Source organism: Taeniopygia guttata, chromosome 4 (genome assembly GCF_048771995.1).
Source record: "Taeniopygia guttata chromosome 4, bTaeGut7.mat, whole genome shotgun sequence".
NCBI classification, from domain to species: domain Eukaryota; kingdom Metazoa; phylum Chordata; class Aves; order Passeriformes; family Estrildidae; genus Taeniopygia; species Taeniopygia guttata.
Genome location: NC_133028.1, coordinates 37,648,490 through 37,673,688, shown reverse-complemented (window position 1 = coordinate 37,673,688; position 25,199 = coordinate 37,648,490). Strand labels below are relative to the sequence as shown.

The window sequence follows — 25,199 nt, the reverse complement described above, 5'->3', positions numbered from 1 at the left end:
TTTATCTTAGATTGTAATGTGGAAAAGATTTTTGCCCCATTCATTGTAACTATGATTGGTGTATCACCTCCTGATGTCTCTCGACTTACGTTTTCTCAGTAATTTGTAACATTGCTAATTTGTTTTTACCTCAGAACTCCCTTTCCTTTATGTAAATTCCAAAGACTGAGTTGCAGGATTTGTAATTTTCTCTTCTTCCCCCCCACCATTCCCCCTCCCTCCTTCCTGCGCGTTCCCCCTTTGTCCTGCCACCCAGCCCACCCCTCCCCCCCTTGCCACACACTCCTTTGTCCTGATCCTGCATTCCCTTGCTCTTCCCCCTCGCCACACGGTCGGTCCCTGCCCCTGCCCCCCCCACCTTTCCCCTTGTCCCGCGGTCTGTCCCTGTCCTTCCCCCAACCCTTTTCCATCACTGCTCCTGCCTCCCTGGGGTCTCCAGGGCTTCCCCTGCCTTCCCTCCTATCCCCATTGGCCACGGCTCATGTTCCTCCCCCGCCCCCAGCACGGGGTATAACCAGCCCCCGCTCGGTGCCCCGGTGTCTCGGGAACACACTCCCACAACAAGCACGTGTCTCCAGCCGAGCCCCGTGTCGCTATTTCATCTGTTCCCACGCTAGAACTAAGCCTCGCAGAGACAAAGGGGAAAAGCGGCCCTGCCTCTCCCCTCCTCCCGCCATGCTCCCGCAGGCACCCGCCCGGAGACGGTTTCTCACGGCAACACCCTCCCCCCTATTATGGGACAAATTGATAATTTAGGTTTCATTTGTCAAATTTGCTCCATCCTACTTCCATACTAGCGGTACTGTGCTAACTCTTTTTTATTTTGGGGCGGTTGAGATTGAATTACATCTTGAAGGTATTTTTATGTATCTTCTGCAGAGCTTTTCCTATTAATGTGGCAGCACCCAAAGGCACATTTTCACTATGCATTTTCACCTTAGAGAAAAAATAGGAGACAATCCTCTCTACCCTGTAAACTTAGTCCCTAGAAATATGGGAGCACAAAGAACAGTACGGACTCTTGCTTATTGTATCCAGCAATTGATACAAGATGCGTAATCTAAGGATATGGATGAGGTTGGGTAGGAGTTACCTGGAAGATGGCAAGGTAAGGAATGGCAAAGGAGATGATCAGCAGTTCATTTGCTACAAAGAGTGTGGATCAGTAGATTGGTATTAATGGCAACTGCAGAAAGAAAGCTTGAGCTATTTTGCCATGGCTCATAAGCAGGAGATCAGAGTGGGGAAAACCAGTTTTGTGAGAGAATCTTCTGTTGTCGTAGGCAATTTCTCGCTGCTCAGTTGAAGGCACAGTAATAAATAACAGCTGTAGCTGGATATGATGTCTCCATCTCCTGATTATATTGAAAGCAGGGACAATAAAGCAGGAAAAATTAGATGCTGCTTTGGCTTTGCATATGATAGTGGCCTTTGTCAGAGGCAAAGTATCAGCATAGTTGGATCTCTGGGTTTTATTTTCCTATCTAATGAAAAAAGTAGCATGAAGACATATCTCCTCAATATCTTATTTTCTTGTTTTTCTTTCTTTTTTTCTCCTCCCTTACTAAAGCTAGAAATAGCATAAGGCAGGGAGACGCATGGTATTTGAGATTCCTCAAAAACTAAATTTGACAAGAGAGTTTGTTTGAAAATATAAGTTGGAAGATTTACACCAGATAAAAGAATATGAAACCTTCCAGTAGAAAACTAATCTCACATACAAAAAATTAAACAGGTTGAAAAGTAATTTGTCATTGTCTGCCAATGAAGTTATGCTTATTTCCTCCTACCACTGTCTTCAAAGTGTGAGATGAAACCACAGTGGGATATTTAACTTTGAATGTTTCTGTCACTGAGCTTTAAAATCATGTTCAGAAGTTAAAGGAAAGTTGTTATTTTCCTTACAGAAAGAAACAGTCTCCTTTCAATAACTTTTTTGACTATTTTTGAAATCCAAGTTTACATCCTAGAGCTAACATTTACCATGTGCTACATAAATAAGATCATAAAAAGAACTTTACATGTCCTTTGAAGCATTCTAGTGGTATTCTTCTAGTGGAAGACTAAAACATGTAATTGAATCCTTTACATTAAGCTGGAAGTTTGCATTTTACATCTGGTTTATGTAGAGAAGAGAATAACATTGCTTACAACTACATCTGAGAAAAAAACCCAAGTAGTTATAAAGATAACAAAAGTTCTTTTCCCGAAGTATTAGCCTGTACAAATGTACAGGATATATATGTATGTCCTATGTATACAGGACATATATACATATATCCCTATACGTATATATAGAATTTATAGAATTTATGCGCAATCCTTTCAGATACTCATATACTCACGTGTACATTTGTTAAATTACAATAGTCCAACAATGCTCAGTATGCTGGAGACAGAACACCAGGTCTAGCAAATCCCAGTTTCATCCACAATGACAAGGTTTTTTCCGCTTCAAAATTACACTCTTCCTTCATGACTTTTCTTGTTCAAACCTCTAAACTAAATTTTTCTTAATGTTTTGGTAAGAAGTGTTTTCCAAAAGCTTTGAAAAAACTACTGAATTTTTCTGTAAGTAAAATTATTTTCACTTGATTTAGGAAAAGTTTTAATACTACTTACAATTTGTAGAAGGCATTTACAAATCTTACATACCATCTTTAAAATTTTGCACTTCTAGTGAGATAGATTATATTAAGGAAAAAAAATTAGTTCAATAATTGCAACTTTTTTTTCTTAAAAGTAAAAAACCCCAAGGAATTACTAATTTTTCTCTTAAATTCATCTATCCAGTTTTGACACGTACATATGTTCTACCTGCAGAATTTGTTAAAATTTTGAAAATCTGTCAACACTCTAGAATGAAAACAACCCTCAAACACTGTTACAATCATGGAATCTATCAATTACAAATTCCCCTTAAAATTATCTTTCGAAGTGACATCAGAGTTCATTGATAGGCAACTCATGGGAAAAGGAGCTTTATCAAGATTGTTTTTAAGTATTTCTAAGTAACAGAATAGTTCTGAAGCCTGCAATTACTCTATGTTTCAATGTGTTCATAAACTTAAGCAGAATAAGCATTTAGGAAGCAGAATTTCCATTCTTCACTACCAACTGACCAATGACTTATGAGTTTCCTAGTCTTCACTCTAATAGAGGACAAAAGGTATGTTTAAATCATTTTACAAAAGCATAATTTCTCTTTCCTAGAACAACTCAGAGAACTTACTCGAGCTGAAACTCTGATTTTTTTATTTTCTTTTTAGACTTTAGATTGCACATGTTCTACCCTTTTTGGCCAGAAAACACTATTGCTGGTTCTCTCAGACAAAGGCTGCTCAGGCTTGAAAGTTACAACCTACTCATTTGCTCTTGAATAGTTCAGGAAGAATGAACATCCTTCACACTTCTGGGTTTTCTCAGGGACCACATAACAGCTAAAGCAAGTGACAGGAAAAATTTTTTTAAAATAAATATAGTCATCTCACTTGTTGCAGAGATTAATGAAAAATAAACCAAAAAGCTACCTAGGAAGTTCTGACAATGTTTCATGATCATGCAGATTTCTTTAGGTTGCTACACACACAATAGTCCTTGACAGCTTTTTACTCTGTCTTTTCTATGCCTTCTAAAATGATTGATAAAAAAGTTCTCACTTTGTTCAGTCCAAATCTTGGCCCCATGACTGAAAGAAAATATTATTTACAAAGGCAGCAGACACATTGCCTTCTGTTCAATTCACTGATACTACTGGCATTTCATCCCAGTATCATTTGTACTAAACAGTTTTAAGAAACAGTAAATTACTACAAAACCATCAAAACAAGCATTTATGTTCCTTTTCCTCACCTGCTAATTGAGTGTGATTCAAGCCTCCAAAAAACCAAGTGTTGTGTCGCAAAGCATTAGTTGCTAAGCATATGCTGTCGAAAGAGTTTCCTGCATTTTAACCAAAGCATTCAGTTGTCCATCTAAAACCATCTCTAAACAGAGGAGGGCTGACTATGAGCCACATTGCTCAGGCATAGATCCATCAGGAACAACTGACAGCCTAAAATATATGAATGGAAATTGATGGGGCAGCGCTGAGAGAAGTCTGATGTGATTCCACAGGTATTTTCTAAAACTCTAAAAGCTAACATCTGAGGAACAGTACATAAAAGAGTCAAGACATAAAATCCCATTAGATAAGTTATACTCCACTAAATCCTGTACTGCTTTTAAGTTTTATCCTCAGCTATAGAGAATCATGGCATAGAACCACAGAATCACATTCAGGCACTACCCTTTCAGCTTTGAAAAAAGACTAGACGACGGTTTCTGTACCTAGACAGGTTTATTGAAAGATTAATGTAAGATATCTGCAAGCAACACTGATTTCTCAAATGGTGAACAAGTTTTAAGGTCAGATGATTGGTGTGCCCCTGGGGAAACCAGATTCACAGTTCGTTTCTTCTGGGCTCTTCCTAGATGCCATGCAGACCAGCCTCACAGAGAAAAGTGTTCTACACCTGTCAATAAGAATATGCCAAAGTGGGACATGTTCCCACTTTGAAAACCCTCTCATGTTGTCTGAGCACAGACCCATATTCATCAATCACATCTGAAGAGCTGTTGGGAGTCCACTAGTGCCCATTATGAATCAAAATTAGAAGAAATGTCTAAACTCATGTTGACCAGAAAACACTCAAGCCCACTGAGGGCTCCATTCACAGTCAGCTGCCGTCTGGTACCAGGCCAGTTTAAACTTACAACTTGCTTAGGGGCACTAACTTAGCATTTTTTGGGTTCATACTTCACTGACATAAATAGTCCATGACTATGCTACCAATAACCTCTTATGTTTGTGTCTAGAGTGAAAAATAGACACACATCACAGTTGTGTCTCACAGGCCTCTTTAGAAAGGAGCTCTCATTCAGCCAATTGCAAGGCTCTCTATTTCAAATTATCCTTGAGACTAGAAAAGGGGCTGAAAAGCTTCTAATCATGTTTGTACTTTGGTGCTATCTGCTCCCAGAATCTGATCTTTTTACTTATGTTCAGCTTCATCTGTTGACCTCACCTCCTTGCTCAGTACCTTGAAGTTTAATTAAGAACAGTAGTAAATTATATAGCATCTTGCAGTTATTTTACAGAAGGCAAGTTGAAAAAGTTTGAAAATAATAGATAGAAATTAAAAAGCATCTTGTTTCTTGCTTTGGTTATTTTGTTTTGACAGCGCCTCCAGCATTTGCAGGTTTGATTTCTCTTTTGACCTAGAGGTGTGGAGCAAAATGCCAAAGGAAAATATTTTGTCCAGATTCAGCTAGTAATTTTCAGCTAATTACAGTGCTCAATGTTCAGCCTGAAGTTTTCTACATAATTAGATGTTTAGAATAGCTGCCTTTCTTTAGTAAGTATTTCAATATCAAATCATCTCTGTTAAAATAACCCCCCCAAACCACAAGAGAACAATATTTCCTGGATCAGAACAAACAGATTTATTTAATATAACCTAGTAGTCTTATAGCTTTCCTCGAAATCTAGGCAAATAAACTAAACAAGTTATTCTGAGTTAGAGAACAGCTCCCTATGATAAAGCATGGCATTAAAACAGTTATTCTATTTACTTATTTTACAGTGTGTTATCAGCACCAGAGAGGCAGTCACAGTTCTTCTATCAGGTGCTTCTACATTAACAACTGGCTTACAAGCAGAGTTAATTTTGTTCTGATGTGCTACAGCCCGAGGCTCCACCACATTGCTGTTAACCAGCAGCCAGATCTGCACCATCTTCTAGCCCCAGGTCACAGACACAGATGCCCAGAGACAGCAGCCCCTGGAGAACCTGGCAGCTTTTCCACAGAGTGCAGTGGATCCCAGTGCCCCATTTCAGATGTGGTTTCAAATGCAGCATCCCACTGATATATTGAAGTTCACACTGCATGAATCCAGGTACAAAGACCAGGCCAATTTGTTCCTTAAAAGATCCTTTACAAAGCTCTGAACCCATGCACTCACTCTGCTTGCTAGCAAGCCAATGTTTACTATCCTTCCAGAATGACATGAGCAGAACTTGAGCTCCGGGTCTCCATGCTGATACTTTCATTTTCCATGTGTATAGTAAGGATACTGTACTGGTATGCATACAGATACAAATAACCTTCCACATATTCAAACTTTAGCAGTATTTTAGTGCAGAGCAACAGGAAGAATATGTGTGGATCAGCATAGCACAGGGAGAAACATTTTTTTTCCTTTTGTACAATACCATTTATACAGCCAAAGCCCTCTGTTCAACCAAACTTAAGAACTTCAGCAGGCTTTGAGCTCTTTCAAATAAATACTTTAATGCTGAAATAAAAATTTTCAACTACATGTGTTTTGTATGTTTTGAAAAACAACTAAAAATTTCAAATATTTCAATTATTCAGGACTTAAAACTAACCAGCTGAGCAGAAACAAACAAACTTTAGAAATCAAATCATATATTATAAAACAAGAGGAATATTATCAGATTTAGTAACTGTCTTCTTAAAATCTAGCCTTGAACACTAAGAAGATCCAAGAAAATCTTAGCCATCAACTATGGTAAAATCTACACTTTACCTATGGATTAATTATGGAGTGCTATATATCACTTAAAGCAGGGAATATGCCTTAAAGGATTAAGTTATGCACTTCGTCAAAACACTGAACTCACTACCGCAACCAGCAGAGTGTTTAAAAAAAGCCAGAAGTGCAGCAGTTACCCAATTCTAAGTCTCATTTTATCAAATTAAGAGCCTAGTACTGCACCACTGATTTAATGAACACTTTCACCTTTTACATTAATGGCATCTCTTCAACTCCCTGAAGAAACAATAATATATTATGGATTCACAATCAAGAAATGCATTGTGACTACAAATTCTATTTCATATATCTCTCTGCACATAATCAAGATTTAAATTCCTTGCACTGTATTTGAGCTATAAGCAACCCTCCGATGGTTTTTAAATGAGCTTTAATGATCGACCCACATGAGGATTTTGAATACTAACACTGTCAATATAAACAGTTCTATAAAATATGCCAGCTCCACAGATCTATTTCTCAGAATATAATGGTATTGCTATCATTGCAAAGAGTACATCACCCTATTGGCAGAGGTAGGTAGGGTAGCACCCGTTAGAAAAAAACAAACATTATATTGAAAACAGAATTGCAAGGCTCATTAGTATTTCCTGCTAATATACCACTAAGGCTGTAGTCCAGCAGACCTTTTCTTGTTTACTTCATCTCAAAAACATTCACCCCAAGAGATGCATATCAAATACCACTGAACATCCAAGTAACATTTGCATAGGACTCTAGCCTGCCCATGCTGTAGGGCAGCCATCCCTTTTCTACCTAGTGGCATATTGCCCACAAGAACTGTTCCCTACAGCAGTAACAGCCTGTACTAGGTTAAGCATCAGCACCCAGATTCTCACTGCTGTCACTTAGGTAACAGTGCTCCTCTTCTCAAAAATAACACCAAAACAGCACAAACAAAATCCCAAATTCCTTTCACAATGGCTATGACAAAACACAAAAATGTATATGCAGTAAAAGCTTGTGAAAACAAAAAAATGAATGCACACTGGAATAAATTTAATTCACAATTATATTTTTACCAATTCAGCTCTACCCTAACCAAGGGTCGTACTGCACTTCTCCTCCAAAAGGCAGCAAACAAGGTCCTGGGCAGAGCTGCCACCTAGAAGACCCCAGGCAAGCTTGGGGAAGGGTACGAAGAGAGGATGAAGTTCAGTCAGGGCAAATGTAAGGCCTGGACCAAGGAAAGAAGAGCCAGACCAGCCAGGCACTCTGCCTGGGGAGTAGCTCTTTGGAAAAATCCCTGGGGGCGGCCAAGCCTTCTAAACCTATTGGACATACCAGGAGTTTACTGGGTTTTCCAGTCATCCCAGCCTCCACACAGCCCCACCCCTCAGGCTTCAGGGTTGACCACCCAGGAATTCCAGCCTTGGCAAAGGCTGCAGCATGCCCCCCTCCTGCTGCACCAGCCCTTCTTCAGAGCAAGGGCATGCAGACACCCCAGACCCTGATGGGTCTCCTCCCCACACAGCAGATAGCTGTGTGCTCTGTAACCCTGTTCAAGACCTAAACCAAATTTCTGAATGAAATTCATTCTGGGGAGATGACCGTCAGTGACCTCTACAATGACAATTTTATGATCAACATACTTCCCCCTCAAATGATTTACAACAGAGTTGAGTAACAAGAGTACAACTTTCACTAGCCCGGTGCTTTGGATTTTATCATCAAGAACTCAACTGATACAATGATTGATATAAAACAACATCCAAAAGCATGCAATACCGAAAATGACCTTTATAAAACATAAGGGAAATAGAAGTGTGAGACTTTGAATAAAGTATATTCTCATGTATTTAAAGAATTACAGAGCTTGCCTTTCAAAGAGTAATTTACGGAAAACATATTGAAGTCTTCGTTTAAAAGCAAGATGCCAAAAAAATTATGCATGTGTGTAGTATAAATAAGGCATTTTGACTTTTCTTCACTAGAAAAGAAGATTGCTCCCTGAAAGCACAGTGGAGGCAAAAAAGATGCCATCACAACAATTTAAATTGTATTCCTTACAAGCACTGCACGTCTAAAAGATCATTTTGCTTTTTTGCAATACTTTCCTCATTAGCTTTTATATGCTGGCTATCTAGCACATTAAAAAAACATAAAAATATATGTGGAGCCTTGAGTTGGTTTTAAAATCAATAGCAGCCTTTGGCATCAGTGAAGATGAACAGTCTGAAAAAGAGCCAAGCCTTTATCTTCAATTTGACACTCAGAATCTCTAAGCAATGTTACTTTTGGTCAGTGCTGACACATTCTGGGCAGCAAGACAGCATTACTTGAAGAGCCACTGCTGCCATTGTGTCCTGCACATCAGAGAGGCAGGAGTTGGACAGAACATAGCAGCAACCAGTGTTTGGGACCTGGTTATATCAAAAACCCTGAAACACATCACTATTCTCCCCAAAAATACATATTCTATTTGTATTTTAATAGCTCTTTATAAGACTTACTTTTCTTTATAGAATGGGTTTTCTTCTGTGAGCACTTGCATACAACCAGGAGTTCAATTTTCATAGAATCCAAATTGAAGTGTAGGGAATGCAGCTCTCCCAGAAAAATCAATATTCAGTCACCAGGATGCTTAGCTTTACATTGGGCTGAATGCAATATGAGCTGGGCAAAAGTGCACAACTTGCAAGTTTCCAGGAATATATGTGTAGGTCAGAGATTAGTTCAGAACACACTTCATAAACCTGACAATATATATTAAAAGTAATACTGTTTTGATTAAAGTGCTTTAGGTGTATTAGAAAGTATTCTTTGTTTAGAAGGTGATGTTTTTAAGATTTTTCTTCATGCTCTGTATTACACTAAAATTAACATATTCATATTTTAAATATTTTTCCACATTCTTAAGGGCATAGAAGCACTTTCCTGCTTCAGCTTACTGCAAAAACTTTCTTCACAAAAGCATCTGAAATCCTCAATAAATTATTTTGCAGCATTCTGGATACAGAATCCAACCTCAAAGATCCAGTCCAGAAAACAATGCATAGAGGCACAACGATTTTTACTCCACTCTCCAACAACAATCTTCAGTTTTCTATACTGAAATGCACACAAACTCCAGACTGTGTTCCTGCATGCTCAGTAGGAGCTCAGTAGACTGCAGTCTCCAGTAGTGGGGAAAACAGAAGCAGCAGCTTAAGTAACATTCAAAGTGATGACAAGAAGATTTTCTGCATAATTACACTGGTGCCAATCTTTGCTATATTCAGAATTAATAATATTCCCTGCAGGGGAGGGAGGGTGCAACTTCTGTGAAAAATTAACTGGATTTACATCTGCATTACACAATACATCGTATCCTATGAAGAAGACACACACAATCTTTCATTGGGGGTAGAGGCTTGAGCAGAGGCAGAAGGCTTTCCAATTTTTGTCATCATACTTTTTTTCCCCCCAATATTTTACTTGGCTTTCTTGTCCATGACAATTAGTGAAAAGTTACATTTTGTGACTAAAATCAATAATATAGCAGAAAAATTATGCTACAGCTATCAACAGAATAATTAATACATATATTTATAATTCAGAATACTCTTTCTGGCACCAAGGATAATAAAATTATTTTCATGTTCCCCACACTGGATGGAAGAAAGCTTATTTACACTAATGGAGATACATATCATTTGTTAGAGAAGAATTTACAAATATTCCCTTAAACAGTATTATGTTATTTTCCTGTAAAGGTAAAGCCAAGTAGATCATAACTACAAGACAGTTTCTGCTAATGAAGACTAGAAGAGGCCTCCTAGATCATGAACACAATTTCTGTGCTGCGAAAGTCAATTATAATAAATTCTCTAGATTTATGAGGGCTCTTGTGGAGAAAGAAGTTGAGACTTCTTTTTCTCCCACTCCCATCAAGGTATGCACAAAAATAATTTCCTTTTACAGCTAGACTGTATCCTAAATTGCAGCCTGGTTCCATTGTCTCCTTACACAAAGTTGTCTTAATTGTCTACTTGCTTCTCTCTTTTCCTTTTATTCAACCCTTCTGCATATTAACAAAGAGCAATGGCATGCCTAGATACACTCAATTTTGCTAAAATAAATAAAACCAAAAAATTCTGTGTCCTAAGATGCCTTCAGAAATGGTGGATGAAAACCAGCTTTGACTGCAATTTCAAGACTGTACACCTTACTGCAAAGACTTACCTTTTTCTTGTGGCATTAGTATTTCAATGTCTTATAGCTGCACTTTATATTGTTAAATTGTTAATATAGTCCTTTTCCTAAACACCAGTGATCTGCAAAGCTAACAGCCCTTCTGGACACCAACAGCCTTGTGCCCTGATCCCATTTTTCAGCTCAGGTCATCTATAAAGAAAGGCAGGACTCAAAGGCACTACAAGGCTAGTGTTGCAGAAGAGTCACTGTAATAGACCTCCACAGTCTTCATTAATATCTCTGTGCATTAACTTATCTAGAGAATCTATCACACACGTACAGCCCAGGATGCAAGAGGTTAGAGAGCAGCACTACAGAAAGAAAACTTCACCCCCTCAACTGCTGGGGGCCTCAATATAAAGTTACCAAGCTGTTAGAGAGAGTCAAGAGGAGGGCAACAAAGATGGTGAAGGGCCTTGAGATGGTGAAGCCATATGAGAAGCCATATCAGACAGCATTTTGGTCTGTTCAGCCTGGAGAAGAGGAGACTGAGGGAAGACCTCATTATAGTTACAATTTTGTCACAAGAAGAAGGCAGAAGGACAGGCACTGATCTCTCCTCTGTGGTGACCAGTGACAGGACCTAAGGGAATAGCCTGAAGCTCTGTTAGGGCAGGTTTAGTTTGGATATTAGGTTCTTCACCCAGAGGGCAGCTGGGCACTGGAGCAGCTCCCCAGAGAAGTGATTACAGCACCAAGCCTGACAGAGTTCAAGGAATATTTGGACAAGGCTCTCAGGTACATGGTGTGACTCTTGAGACTGTCCTGTGCAGAGTCAGGAGTGGGATTCTGATGATCCTTGTGGGTCACTACCAGCTCAGGATATTCTGTGATTCATATTTGTCAAAAATTAGACAGAAGCATGAAACATTTCCCAATGCTACTGATTTTTAATTAGCAGTCCAAGACAAAATTTTTTTCCTTGTGACTCTTCTAAATCCCTGGGGCAAAGTCTATTATCCCAAATGGATTTTTACAGTAATGCTAAATTGAGCATACCAAATTTGTAGTACACTAATTTAGCTCAATTTGATAAGTGTTTTCAATCAGCAAGCCTCAAAGCGCTTGAAGGAGAAGCACGGGGCTACTCGACATGAGTTTAACTCTGTAGGATTCAGATTTGAGAACAATTCACAAACTGAATTTCTCCTGTCAGGGTTATTGCTCTCATATAAGAAAGGGCATCACTAATAAGTGAAGTGAACATGAAAACTAGTCCAGATCAAACTACAAATACACATAGTCTGGAACACTGGGGACAAGAGAGTTCCCAGCACAAAGCCCAGAAATTCATCTCTCACACCTCTAATTTCTTTTGTCATCTGGTGGGAGTGAAAGTTAAAAGCAAATGTGAAACAGAGGTATTGTTAATGAATTAGTCACACTACTTACTGAAGCTGTCTGAAGCTGAGTACATTTTATCTGAAATATTTTGAACCAGATCAAAAAGCTACATACTCTTTCTCACTGCAAAGTAAAAATAAGCAAGTTGATCAGGGATTGCAACTATATGGTTCCAAAGGCCCTTTCCAGCCTACACCAAGGATGATTTATAATGAATGGTTGAATAAAAATCTAGCAACTTACACACAAAAGGTGGATTTGACATTTAGGGCCCTGATTTCAGTTGCAGCTTTTCATATCAACTGCTTGCAGAAAAAAGGAAAAAAAAAACCAAATACCTAATATTCAAAACACTAAACCACTCAAGAATCATTTCTATCCAGAGCAAGTGCAGTTCCAAGTTACATAGGAAGCTCTTGTGCTCTGATTGTCCCACAATCAACCAACCTTGCTACCACCTACTGTTTTTTAGGGTGACCCAGTGTTCCAGAAGTGTACTTTGAATGTAACAGATGTAAACCTTGTAAGCCCCTTAGATGTCTCACCTGCCAAAGCTGCTATTTAAAAATAAGATCCATCTTTTAGGAGCTACATTTTACTATTCATTTGCTGTGACAGAGTTTCTAAAAAAAAAAAAAAACCAGCATAATATTACATCATAGATTTTGCTTCAAATTCTTTCTAAAACTTGGTCTGCACCAAATTATGTCACCTTCAGGAGAGTTTCAGCTTGTGCTCTAAAAATAATAGGTGCACAGGACATTATGGAAGGCTTGAATGAGGGAAGATTCATACTGCCAGGCCTTAGGACAGGCTCCTGCAAGTAATTCATTATCTCAGGTGCCTCTGAGAGCTCTTTCTTCACAGTGGTTGTCAGGTTTGGTACACAATGAAGTATCTCTTGCTGAAGAGGAGATTTTGAGCAACTTTTCTTAAATACATACAAAACCCACTGCTAGGCATCCACAGACTTACATGGTGTACCCTCCCCAACTAAAATAAAAATTGGGTTTTTTTTCCTCTCTATTTCACTGTACTTGATACTTTTCTCCCTATATTCATCTCTGTGGAATAACAAATTCTTCTCTGATGGCTCATGTGCCATCTTTGAGAAGATTGAGCCTTCACTACCTAGCAGAATATACAGGCATAGCAGAAGCCCATCACAGTTCACCTGATAACTACCCTGGCTATTTCTCTTTTATGCTTCTTTAAAACAGCCCTACTTGCTGGCAGTATAAGGACAAGGAGCAGTGTTGTGCAACACACTTGGTTCCTTTCACTTGTGTTCAAAGTTTTGCTCAGTAAAAGAAGTTTACTCCACAATTATTCAGCGATGGCAGCATTCTGAATTTCCATCACTTTCTTCCCCAAATATGTATGTACAGAACAGTACATAACAAAGATTGACATTTATGCACAGCACACTGAAATGCAGGAGAAGTTTTAGTTTTTAAGATGACACTACACTTTATCACTTCCAGAAGTGGCAAGAAACTAATTTTCCAAGTCTTTGACTTGCTTTCGTTGTCAGGAAGAATACTGGGTCTGGGGCCAGGGAGTTACTCAAAAACAGTGAAGAACTCAGGGATGGGCAACTATGAAAGCCCTTGAATTTTGAGGACAGCTGTGTCAGCCAACCTGCAACAGACTTGTCAGTATTCATTATGCTGTTCCCACAGCAGAAAGGAGCTTAAATGCTCATTAAACCTGGAACTCTTCCAGACATTAAAGCAGTATGCTGACTCGTCTAGCTTTTCAGATATACCAGCAGCATACCACCCTCTGGTTTTTATATCACCTCTTCATTGAAAAGTCCCATATCTAGGCCATTTCCTTAACTCGTAAAAAAAATAAATAACATCTGTTATCTTATTACTACTCATGATTACTCACACAAATATATGTAGCACAAGAATTTAGAAATCTTTATGATAGCACTGCTTCATCATTTAAACACAGATGTTCTCCAACGACAGTTCTTCATGCTAACTGATCTTATGATACTAGCTTGCAATAATTTCCAGCAGCTAAATTGCTAAGGAAGACAGGTAAAATTCATTCAGTACTTTCTCAATATTCCTTAGTCATATAAGCAATTGGTGTTCTACCCTATTCACCCAGCATGACAGTAAATGAAAGAAGATTGCCATCAGATTCTCCAATCTGCTCCTGCCGTGCTGCATCAATACCCTGCGACTTACCCTCGGCAGAGTGCCAAGCCACACTCCAGTTCTAAATAATATTTCTCCCCCTCAGTTTAGAGGTTACCTTTTCCTGAATGAATCCTTTCACTCTATAATTAAAAAAAACACCTTCTATTTCATCTTATCAGGGCTTATTTTCTTAGAACTTCAGAACAAAACCCACCAACCATAATCTGCCTTCTTACACTTTGTGTGATTTTTTGATGGCAAACATTTACAAACAGAGGGGCAACTAAACCCAAAAAGCAAACACAGGAGAAGTTTTCCTAAATCAGTAGTTGGCTGATTAATTCACTTACCAAATTTACAGGACACATAAAAACAACTCTTAGTGACTTAATCTGAGTTATTAGTTTACAGACATGGTAAGTTGTTACAAAGCTCAAGGTGAAGCCTAAAATGAGAGGAATATACAGAGGGGAGAAACATCCGCAGCAGAATGCAGACAGTGAAATAAAATTAAAATCCCTACCTACTTATCTCCTTTAAATCACAGGCACCTAAAACAACCTTCAAATATGAACTACCACCCCTATTTTCTCCTAAAGTTGGCATAAAACTATGATGGACTGTTTTCTTCACTCAGGTAAACATAACTTAAAAATAATACACCCAATACTCCACTCTCCTCCCCACCCCTTTAATGTATTTCATCAAACATAACTACTTGGCAGTTGGCTAAGGTAATTATTCCTGCTGCCACCTCCTTTGCTTTGCAATGGCTTCACCTGATCCTTTTCACCTTCCCTAGAACACTTGGAGCTGTCCTGAACCAGGCCTGTAAATTAACACTTTCCAGGTCTTTGTGTTGCATGTGCTCCTGAATTAGCACAATTATATGCTGAGTGTGTAAAAGAAAACAGCTATTTGCAAGTGACAAGCCCAAGCTCAGACTGTATGTGAGCAGCATACATTTCTTGGGTAAGTTTCTTGGGTAAGGATTTTTGACAAATTGAAGTATAACCATATGATAAAGCATAGGTATAAAATTCAGACATCTTTGTTTTGGTGTTTTTATTTGCAGTAGTTTCATTGCACTCACATGAAACTTAGACAGTATGCAAGATAATGTCACAAACCAGTATTCTGAATTGAAGGAATTGTTTTGATAGAGTCCCCATTTGTTCTCAGTCTAGAGTACATCTAGCTAGCAGGTTGCTGAGCTAGAAAGAGGAGTTTCATTAAGTAAATATTTGATACAAAACTGAAGATTCCTCCCCCACCACCTAACCTTGAAGTCACAGAAATAGCCATACAATTTTGCCAACACAAAGTAATCTTATAACTTTTTAAAAACAGATGCCTACTTTGAAAACAAAGGTGTGAGGAACATTAGTGGGATTGCTTAGCAGCATATACAATTAGATATGGAATTCCAAAGATTCAGAACTGGAAAATGCAGACTGAATAACTAAAATAGATTTCTCTAAGTTCACTTTTTTATTAAGTATATTGGCATTAAAAAACACTGAAAATATTACAATACTATATTACACTGAAAATATTACAATACACTATTACACTATATATTACACTATATATTGAAGACCCCATATATTATAGCAGAGCCATAATGCAAGCAATGAAATGGCAGCTAACAGAACTGATAGGCAAGTGAAATAGAAATTAATTTCTATATATTTGTATTTATATATCAAACTACAGTAGTCTGTCAGAAGTTTGTCACTGGTATTTGTTGTTTGCTTCCCTACATTTGCTTACATTAGTTTTGCCTACATTTTTTACCTTGTATGTCTTTTATAACTACATAACAAATTTTACTTGTCCTGGTTGTTTTATTTGTAAAAATGGTGTTCTTCTGTGCAAACAAACCACAAATTAAAGAGGTCAGTGTCCATTCAGGTGGGTTAGTGACATGAAATGTGCCATTGTACCATACTGGAAGCCCTTATAGAAAAATCCTCATTATGAACTGGTATAAAAAGGACCCAGAGCTTAAGGAGAAGCAGATTAATAGGGCTTTATTTCTCTCTGTGAAGTGGAGGTAGATCCATGGCCAACTGCCCTATGTCCTGCTGTAAATTCTCCCATAATAATCACAGAGGTGCAATGCAAGCTCATTTGAGAGTCAGCGCCATAAAATTTGCAAGCTACAAGAACTTGAAAAGCAAATTAATTCCAGCAATTGTATATCAGACAATTTTCCACCCAGATACCTCTCATATTCTCTTCAATACCCAGTATTTTATGTTGTACAGTAGTTTTCACATGCCGCTAATCAAACTTTTTATAAACACATGCATATGTAGTGTATGAGATCAACTTCTGTAAGCTCTTTTATCTGTGACCAGCTGCTGTACTGGTTTTTTTCATTTAATAACCAGCAACCCATTTGCCAGCATTTTCTTAATTAATGATTATTTTGTGTATGCTAATATGCTTTTACAACAATAAATGAAAACACCATACCTGGGAACTGGATCCCTCCTCACACTTTGGAATAAGCACTGTGCCTTTCCCCATGCCTCTGGAGAGCAGAGCACTGACAAGTTGAACATTTAGAGATCAGAAGTTGCATCACTGGATAGAGTCTCCTGGCTGCCAAAGAATCAGAACAAAGGCAGAAAATATCTTCTCAGATATATGGTTTCTCTTCATTTTGCAACAGTTTTGCCAGTGGCAAAATAACTTCCTACAGCTATGCCTAGATCATCTGCCGACAACCCCTTTATTTCAGCAATTCATGCAGAGGGAATGGGCAATTTTTAGGAAGAGGAAAATTGTAACCAACTGCTATGATGCTTTGGGGACTATTCCTCAGGAATAATAGGTCACAGAATGTAGCTAGAGACAGTGATGAGTTTCAGATATCTCTATAGCAACTACATTTATTATAAAAAGAGAAGTAAAACCTTTCTGCATCATATAAATAGCAGTGTCTGTCTTGCACAGTTAGAAGGGATTTTTGTGTTGACTGCAGCATGCACATCACGGCTGCTTCTTTAAATTGAGTGCTTGCATCTTCTGCCTACAAAGAAAAATAGTGTCTGGCTACAGAGGCAAATGAAGTTTTTGCACTGGTCTCCATGCATTAGTAATGTTTCTGCTATATACAAAGAAACAGTTATGTAAATAGAAGTTATAAAACATTACTGATTTATAAATTATAAAAGATTTTTCCTAAAAAATATAGCAGAATATAGTGAATAGCTGACATCTGCATGAATACCACACCATTCAAGTGAATCAAACTCCAATTCTCTTTCCCAGCTGACTGAATAGTGGAGTATTTCTTTTCTCACCTAAAATATAATGTGCTAGAACCAAACCCTCACAGACCTAAATTTGTGCACATTTTCACGGAGGAAACTTACAGGAAATTGCATTTATACTAAAACAAGTATTATGAATAATAAGCAGCTTTCCTATTCCATACTGGTGTAGACAGTGTTTCCAGAGCTCAGCCTCACCTAAAGACCACCTTGTCAAGCAGTGACTTTAGAACCTGCAAGTATGGAAGTTGTAAAGGATAAGCTGAGCTGGCGGGTGAATTGTCAGGGAAGCACCACATTGCTGTGAAGCAGGAGCCAGCACATGGAGCAATGCTCATGGCAGATCAACGCATTGCACTGACCTGCAGGTCACAAACTGTTTTCCCCTTCATGGCAACTCCTAGAAGAAGTCTTCAATCAGAGACTGGAAAAGGAACTACAACTGCAGTTTAAGCCATAAAGGGGGAGAAAAAAAGAGACTTGAATCGCAGGAGATTCAGGGGTAGCTGCTGAAATCAGGCTGTATATCTGGGCACATGTGCCTCACAGAAGAAAAGGGCCCACTTAAAAAAAAAAAAAAAAAACAACATGCTTTTAAAGGTTGGATTGTACAGTTATGCCTACTGCACACCACTGAGGAGATTCAGCTCTTCCACACAGGCATGCTAAACTCTGTAGCTGAACTGACTCAAACTAGACTTTACTGCCATGGGCAGCAAGGAACCTGGTGGGTCTGACTCAGTTTTCTGATTTTGGAGTACGAAAGTGTTTTCAAAACTATCCTTGATGAGGGAATTCACACTTATATACACATACCAACTCCTCTTTGAAGTTTTTCTGGGGGTTTGGCTTTTGTTGGGTTTTCTTTCATTCACACATTCATTTTTAAAATATATATCCCCCTATAAGCTTTGGGTTCAGCTACCTTTGTCATTCCTGAGTACTGTATCACTTTACTGCAACAGACAAGGATCCAGGACAGATGATCTATTTAAAGTAGTATTCATTGGTAACAACATTTGTTTTAGAAATTACTAAAAAAATATTTCCAACATTTCCAGCATATATAATAACATTGTTCTAAAGAAACAAAAAATAATTTGGTTAGAATTTTGCAATACAGAAACATACAATAACTTAAGAATAGATGTCAAATGGACATACCCAGAGTATTAAATAAATTCAAGTCCAGCTTAAAAAGTATCTGCATTGGCTGAGAGTTCATCACAATCTCATAACTTATTTATTACACCTCTGTGAGTTTTGAAGTCTATTCTGATATTAGATAACTAAAATAGGTCCATAAGCCCCTAGCCTAAAAGGAATTTTTGATTCTAATAGCCATTCTGCCCTGGAAAGAGCTGGAATAAAAACCCCAAGTAGATCTGTCATCACTGCCTTGTATGGGTCTACAAGGTTTTGGAAATATAGATGCATCTGATTTAATTACTTTGTAATTAAATTAGATTACTTTTCAATCTATTTTTTAAACAACTTGTAGATCACATTTTGAAGCAAGCAAAGTGAAATGGCAACTATTGAACAAGTAAATTCAATCTGACAAATTTCTGACAAATCAGTGAACAACTTAAGTTCTGGAAAAACTATTTTTTTTACTTTAAAAAAAATGTTTAAGTATTTTGTCACCTTTCAATATGATTCTAAACAGCAGCATATTTTTAATATAGTTTAAGAGCTGTACAAAATACAGAAGGAATGCAGACAGCATTTTCAAGAACCAAACAAACTTAAAAGTACAGAATAAAAAGAATCCACAGATTAACAAGCTGCATTCAAAGAAGTATATTTTAATTTTCCAATAAAATAAAGCCTCAAGGAATTTGGTTTGAAGGATGAGCATTCTTATTTCTTTTCATCTGTGCTACGTTTAGGAGGCTGAGCCTCCCTTATGAGGGTTTTTTCCTCCGAGTTGAGGTTTTTTTGTTAGTTTCTGGTTCAGTTGTTTTATACACTTCCATATATAGTATGTTGCTTCACAGCACAAGATATTTCTGTTCAGCAAGACAGATTGTTTGTGATGGGTAATCTATACCACTGTCTTAAACCATTCCAAATGGTGTTTTCAGACCTCAGATTGATGTTTCCATAGTTACTTTAATTTAATAATTATCAGTGCAATTCCTTTTTACCATTATTTCTTATGTGGTCCCAAATACAGTAAAGACTATAAAGCTGTAAAAAGAAAAAATTATTTTAAAAACTTAAATACTGGAAGCGGTAAGCCAATGAACACTGACGTTAACCAGGAGATCCAGAACCAAGAGATCTGGATTTTTCCTAGGAGCATGATAATAGAGTAGCAAAAAATAACCAATTAGTCTGCTAAGCACTCTGATTTTTCTTCTATTTATTCCAAAAGTGTATGAGTTTATAGAAGGAAGTTACTTCCAGCACTTACTCCCTTTCACAGCTGGTATTCCTATTCCAGGCATTCTCTTCAAATTGCTTTCCTCAAGTACTCCAGGCATAAAAATAATATAGAGCAACAGAAGTCCTCTTCACAAGAAAAATTATGCTCAGGAAGCCAAATTTATCTTTTAAGCATATAATAACTTTTACACCCATTTAGATATTTTTAGCAAAAGTCACTAGGAATCTGTCACTGCCAGTCTAGATATTATTAAAAACAAACAAAACCGTATTTGCTAAAAGAAATATAGTCACAATTCCTTTAATAAAACTTTTTACAGCATATAAAAAGAAATTAGCTGTATGCTTAATTACTATCTTAATCAGATTCATTTGCCTAGTGTGTCTGTTTTACTTAGTTTTTTATATCTTGCAGCTCAAGATCAGGAGTCTATTAAGTAGAGTAAAGGACAAAAAACATTAAGTTTTTCATAATTTGGTCCATCACCAGCTATTAAGTCTATGATAGCTATCAGAAAGGTCATATGTGATAAGATAATCAGTTTGTTTTTCCAAGGATTTCAAGTAACACAAAGATAACAAAACCAAATTCATTATTCAAATTAAATCATTGCCTTTGCCTCACCTTGGTGAACATTCTATCTCTAAAAACACAAAGAGAATAGATAAAATATTTTACTCCTTTAAATATCGGCAGTTTCTCAAAAATCACAACACTGACCCCACTTCAGCCATTTAATTTGTCAAACATTGGTTGCCTGGGCCACACCCAAAGCTGGTGCCCCCTAGAAGCTCCTGGCAACCACATTCTTGCCACTAGCTAGAACCCAGCTTCCAGCTTCAGCTTCTCCAGGGCACACTTACATATATACAACTCTACCCACTGCTAACTCTTCAGAGCTCTTTTCCATTTCTCCACCATCTGTAGTGGTTTAACCACAGCCAGCAAACAAATGTAACAGCTAGAAAACTCATGGGTTGACATTAAGACAGTTTAATAGGGAAAGTAAATGCTGCACACACCAGCAAAGCAAAACAAGGAATGAATTCACTGCTTCCCATGGCAGGCAGGTGTTCAGCCATCCCCAGGAGAGCAGGGGCCCATCATGTGTGTCAGTGATTTGGAAAGACAAGCACCATCACTCAAAATATTTCCTCCTTCCTCCTTCCACTCACTTTACACAATGAGCATGATGCCATTTGGTGTGGAATATCTCTTTGGTCAATTTGGGTCACCTGTCCTGGCTGTGTCTCCTCCCAGCCTCACATTGCACCCTCAGTCTCCTCCCCAGTGTTGCCATACAAAAAGCAGAAATGGCCTTGGCTCTGTGCAACCCCTGCTCAGCAATAACAAGAACATCTCTATGTCATAACTTTGTTCAACACAAATCCAAAACACAGCCCCATAACAGCCACTGGGAAAAAAATTGACTTTACCCCAGCAAAAACCAGCACTAAATCTCAAAAGTTTAGTTCCATGCCATATCCTTTCCTCTGTTCATTTTGGCTCCATAGATTCATGCCTCCATTGATTTACCAATTATTAAACAGAACAACATTGAACTGCTCCCTCATTTAACCCGGAGGAAAGAAGATCTGCTCCAAGAAGTTCAGACCCAACCCATACCTGTAGCTAGCTCCATACCTGGGAGTGATTCAGCCTTGTGAGCTGAGAAATCAATATGGTAGAAGCAATAAGCATGAGGGTAAATAGTATAGTTAACTTAGTTACATAAATGCTCAGCCCTCCACTATTTTTCCTTTCCTCCTATACATTCAGACATGAGAAGTGATTTGAAAACATGATGTAATGCAGACTGTTTTCAAAACTAAAATATGGCTGCATATGCACAATAGGTATGCACACTAGCAAAAGAGTCAAAGATGGAATGATCACACTCATCTTTCTCACAGGAGCTAAAATATATGATGAAATTTATGTAGTTCATCTAAGCTAGTTCAATTTAAAGTATCTTAAAAACTCTCTTCAGACAGTTAAAAATCTGGAAATGTTTATAGATAAATTATGCCCAGAAGTCCAAGTACTAAAAATATTAAGAGAAGAAAAAAGCCAATATATTACTGTATGATTTTACTATCTGTTTCACTGCATGTAATTGCAACTTAGATGACCATGCAAGATGTGACCATAGCTTGTACTGCTTATTTCCCTTAGTTTTATTAGCCCTCCTTTCCTTAGGGTTTCAGTGTTCCTGAAAGTAGTACTTGACCTCCCCAGAGAAGATCTTAATGGTGCTTCTATGGAGCTGGATTTTTGTACAAACTGTTCAGTTAATCCTCCCTATCATTTTGGCAATAACAAGCAGTGTAATGGAAACATAGAATCACAAACCCTACTGCCTGGAAATTCTTTTCAAATACTGAGCTCTTTTAATAATGACTACATGCAACATAGGTGCACAAAGGTAAATATAACAAAAATAATTTGTGAACTTATTCTTGAGTAAATATTGATCATGTGATATTTGTATATGAAACCTTTTTCTTACAAGAATATTTTATTTGAAATAACTGTTGAAAGTATCACAAAAAATTGTATAGCATGGCAGAAAATACCAATAAAAAGTACTACTGACATCTAGAATACTAGTAATGATTTTCTAGTACATATATGTTGCACATAAAACCTCATACTGCAGTCTTTCTACTTATTTAGGTCAAAAATTCATATTCTAAGTTGATTATATGTTGTATCTAGTGCTAGTATTGAAATTCCTCATACTACATACAATGTCTTCTAGGATAAATTACACATTCATTTATTTTACATAGCTATATTTAAGATAGTAGTGCATAATATGAGGTAATTTCCTGATTTTTATGAATTTTTGGTAGGGTAATCTTTCTGTTCAAGTATTACCTGTAAGTTTGGAATGAAAAGAATATGTTATACTCTGTTTTAGTAGCTTTTTCTTAATGCCAAGATCCTTCCAAGGAATAAGTACCTAGAGAAGAGTGACTACCCTTTTTCTTCCCCTCTTTCTTCTCTGTTGAGTAATTTCGTTATTATGTCGTCTGATGTTAGCTATGTCGTATAAGCAAAAGCCTCCTACAAAAGATGCCTTACAATATTTCCCCTGCCAGAAATTTAAGACTGATGATTTATCCCGTATCCTGTTTAAGAATACCTGATTTCAGAAATTTTTTAAAACTGGGCATTGCTTGCCTTCTATTCACAAATCCAGTTTACCCTTCCTTGATATGGAGTAGTCTTTTACATTATTTAATTTTGCAGTTTCAAGTTTTCTTCCTGCTGGTTTTTGCTTGGCTTGCTTATTTAAGTCTTCCTGCCATCTTTTGATGATGTGTCAGCAGGTTTTATTATGGGGGGAAAAGAGTCAAGAAAAAAGAAGTAGCTTCAGTTCCCACTATGAATCAAGTTAAGGTGCAGAGTTCTTGTTTTCCTGCCAAGACTAAAGTCTTCTAGTAGGAGCTCAAATATAAGGAGCTCTTTCATCACTAGAAAAGCTGAAACATCATCATTCTTGTATGGCATCAGCTGCAAAGAGAATGAAGCTAAACAGAGTTTGTGAGTAAATACTGGGTGACAGATGCTGAAACACTCAGCTAGATTTTCATTTTCATATCCCAAAATAAGACTGAACATGGCTATGTACAGATAGGTCCCAGAAATCATTAATTCAGCCAATATCAATCAACATTGGAATAAAATATTTCACTCAAGACACTGATATTCTCATAAAACACAAAGAATTATCCTAAGTTGATATGAAATGACCAGTGTGAACAAGCACATTTTTGATATGGGTGTCTTTCATACTGTGTAAAAATAACAACACTGATTTCATGTTTACAGTAGGCCTAAACATTTCAGCCCCTAGGCAATTCACTGTTTGCAGTTATAGTTAGACCCACTCTTAAAAACAAAGTGTACTCTTGCTCCTCATCACCACCTCAGATGTCAAGCTACCCTATCCCTCAGACACTCTACTAGCAAAAGATTTCAACAAATCCTTCTCTGTTATTGTCACTTATGCTGCACACATGTCATCAGAACACAAGCTGATTTTCTCTCTTGTTTCTCATTTCCCAGGCTGGCCTCTTTCTATTCTCAGGTCTAATTTTGTTTGATTACGAGGCCTTAGGAGTGAAGGTTAGACAAGATGTCCAGCTGAAGAGTTGAGATGGCCTAGAAGTACTAGCTCATCAGGTTGTCTTGTCAACAATGATTGCTCAGTGATGTCAGTCTCTTCTGTAGAAAGTGTTCCACTCTGAACAAAACCTTTGACATCATATATTTATGTGAATTCCCCTGAGACACCATCTGCTGCCCACTCTTTGGCATGCTGGCAGAAATATGGAACTGGACCTCTAAAAGCTGTTTGAAAAACAGAAAGGGAGGCACTGTGATTCTGTACCTTGCTAGGACACACAGATGTCACCATTCACTAAGCATAAATCTCCCTCTACTACTGGTTTGAGAGAGTCTAACAAAAGGTGAATTTCTTCTTTCCAAAGGCTGTTTGGAGACAAAAAAAAAATCCAAAGAAGCTGATCATGAAACAATGTGATGATAAAAGACCATCACAAGGACATGGAAGCAATTTAGCAGAGGTGTTCCTGGGTAGATAAGGATGGAAAGTTACAGCTGATGTATTTGTCTAGTTAAATCCAGATTTAGATCACAGGCGAAATTCTAAGAGGAAGAACTGTGCAAGTTTTGCAATCGTATGAAAAATAGGCCTTTTGTTACAGTGCATTGAGGTAAAACCTTTGTAAGAGTCTTCATTCAGCCAGTCTCTGCAAAACTGTAGATCTCAGGTACTTAATTTTCTCTTACTTCCTATTGCTGTTGTAATGCTTAAGTGTTTTTCTCTTGCCCAAACAGGTAATTTTGGAAGCAGGCTGTACGGAGAAACCAAACAGAAAGAAAAACCATTAAAATCCTGGACATTCATATAGTCAACAATTTCTCCATGGAGATGGTCACATCTGTAGCCTGGCATTTTCTTTCTCACTTCAGCTTTATTTTTTTCAAAGCTTCATTGCTTCTTTTACCTCTTCCTCGTATTTAATTTCTCTTATTCAATGTGCCCACTAAACTTGTCAACACTATCTGCTACTCCCCAGATGCTGATATTTCTGGTATGATGCCTCTTTTGCTCATTGTTGTCTCTGCTTTATCTAGTTTGATTGTAAGTATTTATCAAACCTGCTGTTATTGCAGTACAATAAAATCAGTGAAGA

At 37.7% G+C, this 25,199-nt stretch overlaps 1 protein-coding gene across 2 annotated transcripts in view; it reads right to left on the bottom strand.

Moving 5' to 3' along the window:
* Positions 1–17,044, bottom strand: part of SPOCK3 (SPARC (osteonectin), cwcv and kazal like domains proteoglycan 3) — a 379,716-nt gene extending 362,672 nt beyond the window's left edge. Inside the window, exon 1 of one of the 2 annotated variants that reach the window (XM_072928424.1) lies at positions 16,777–17,044. In XM_072928424.1, the coding sequence (XP_072784525.1) occupies positions 16,777–16,865 (89 nt within the window). In that variant the 5' untranslated portion in view covers positions 16,866–17,044. The remainder of the gene's footprint in view (positions 1–16,776) is intronic. The other variant, XM_072928423.1, reaches the window with a different exon arrangement.
* Positions 17,045–25,199: the final 8,155 nt, after the last annotated feature.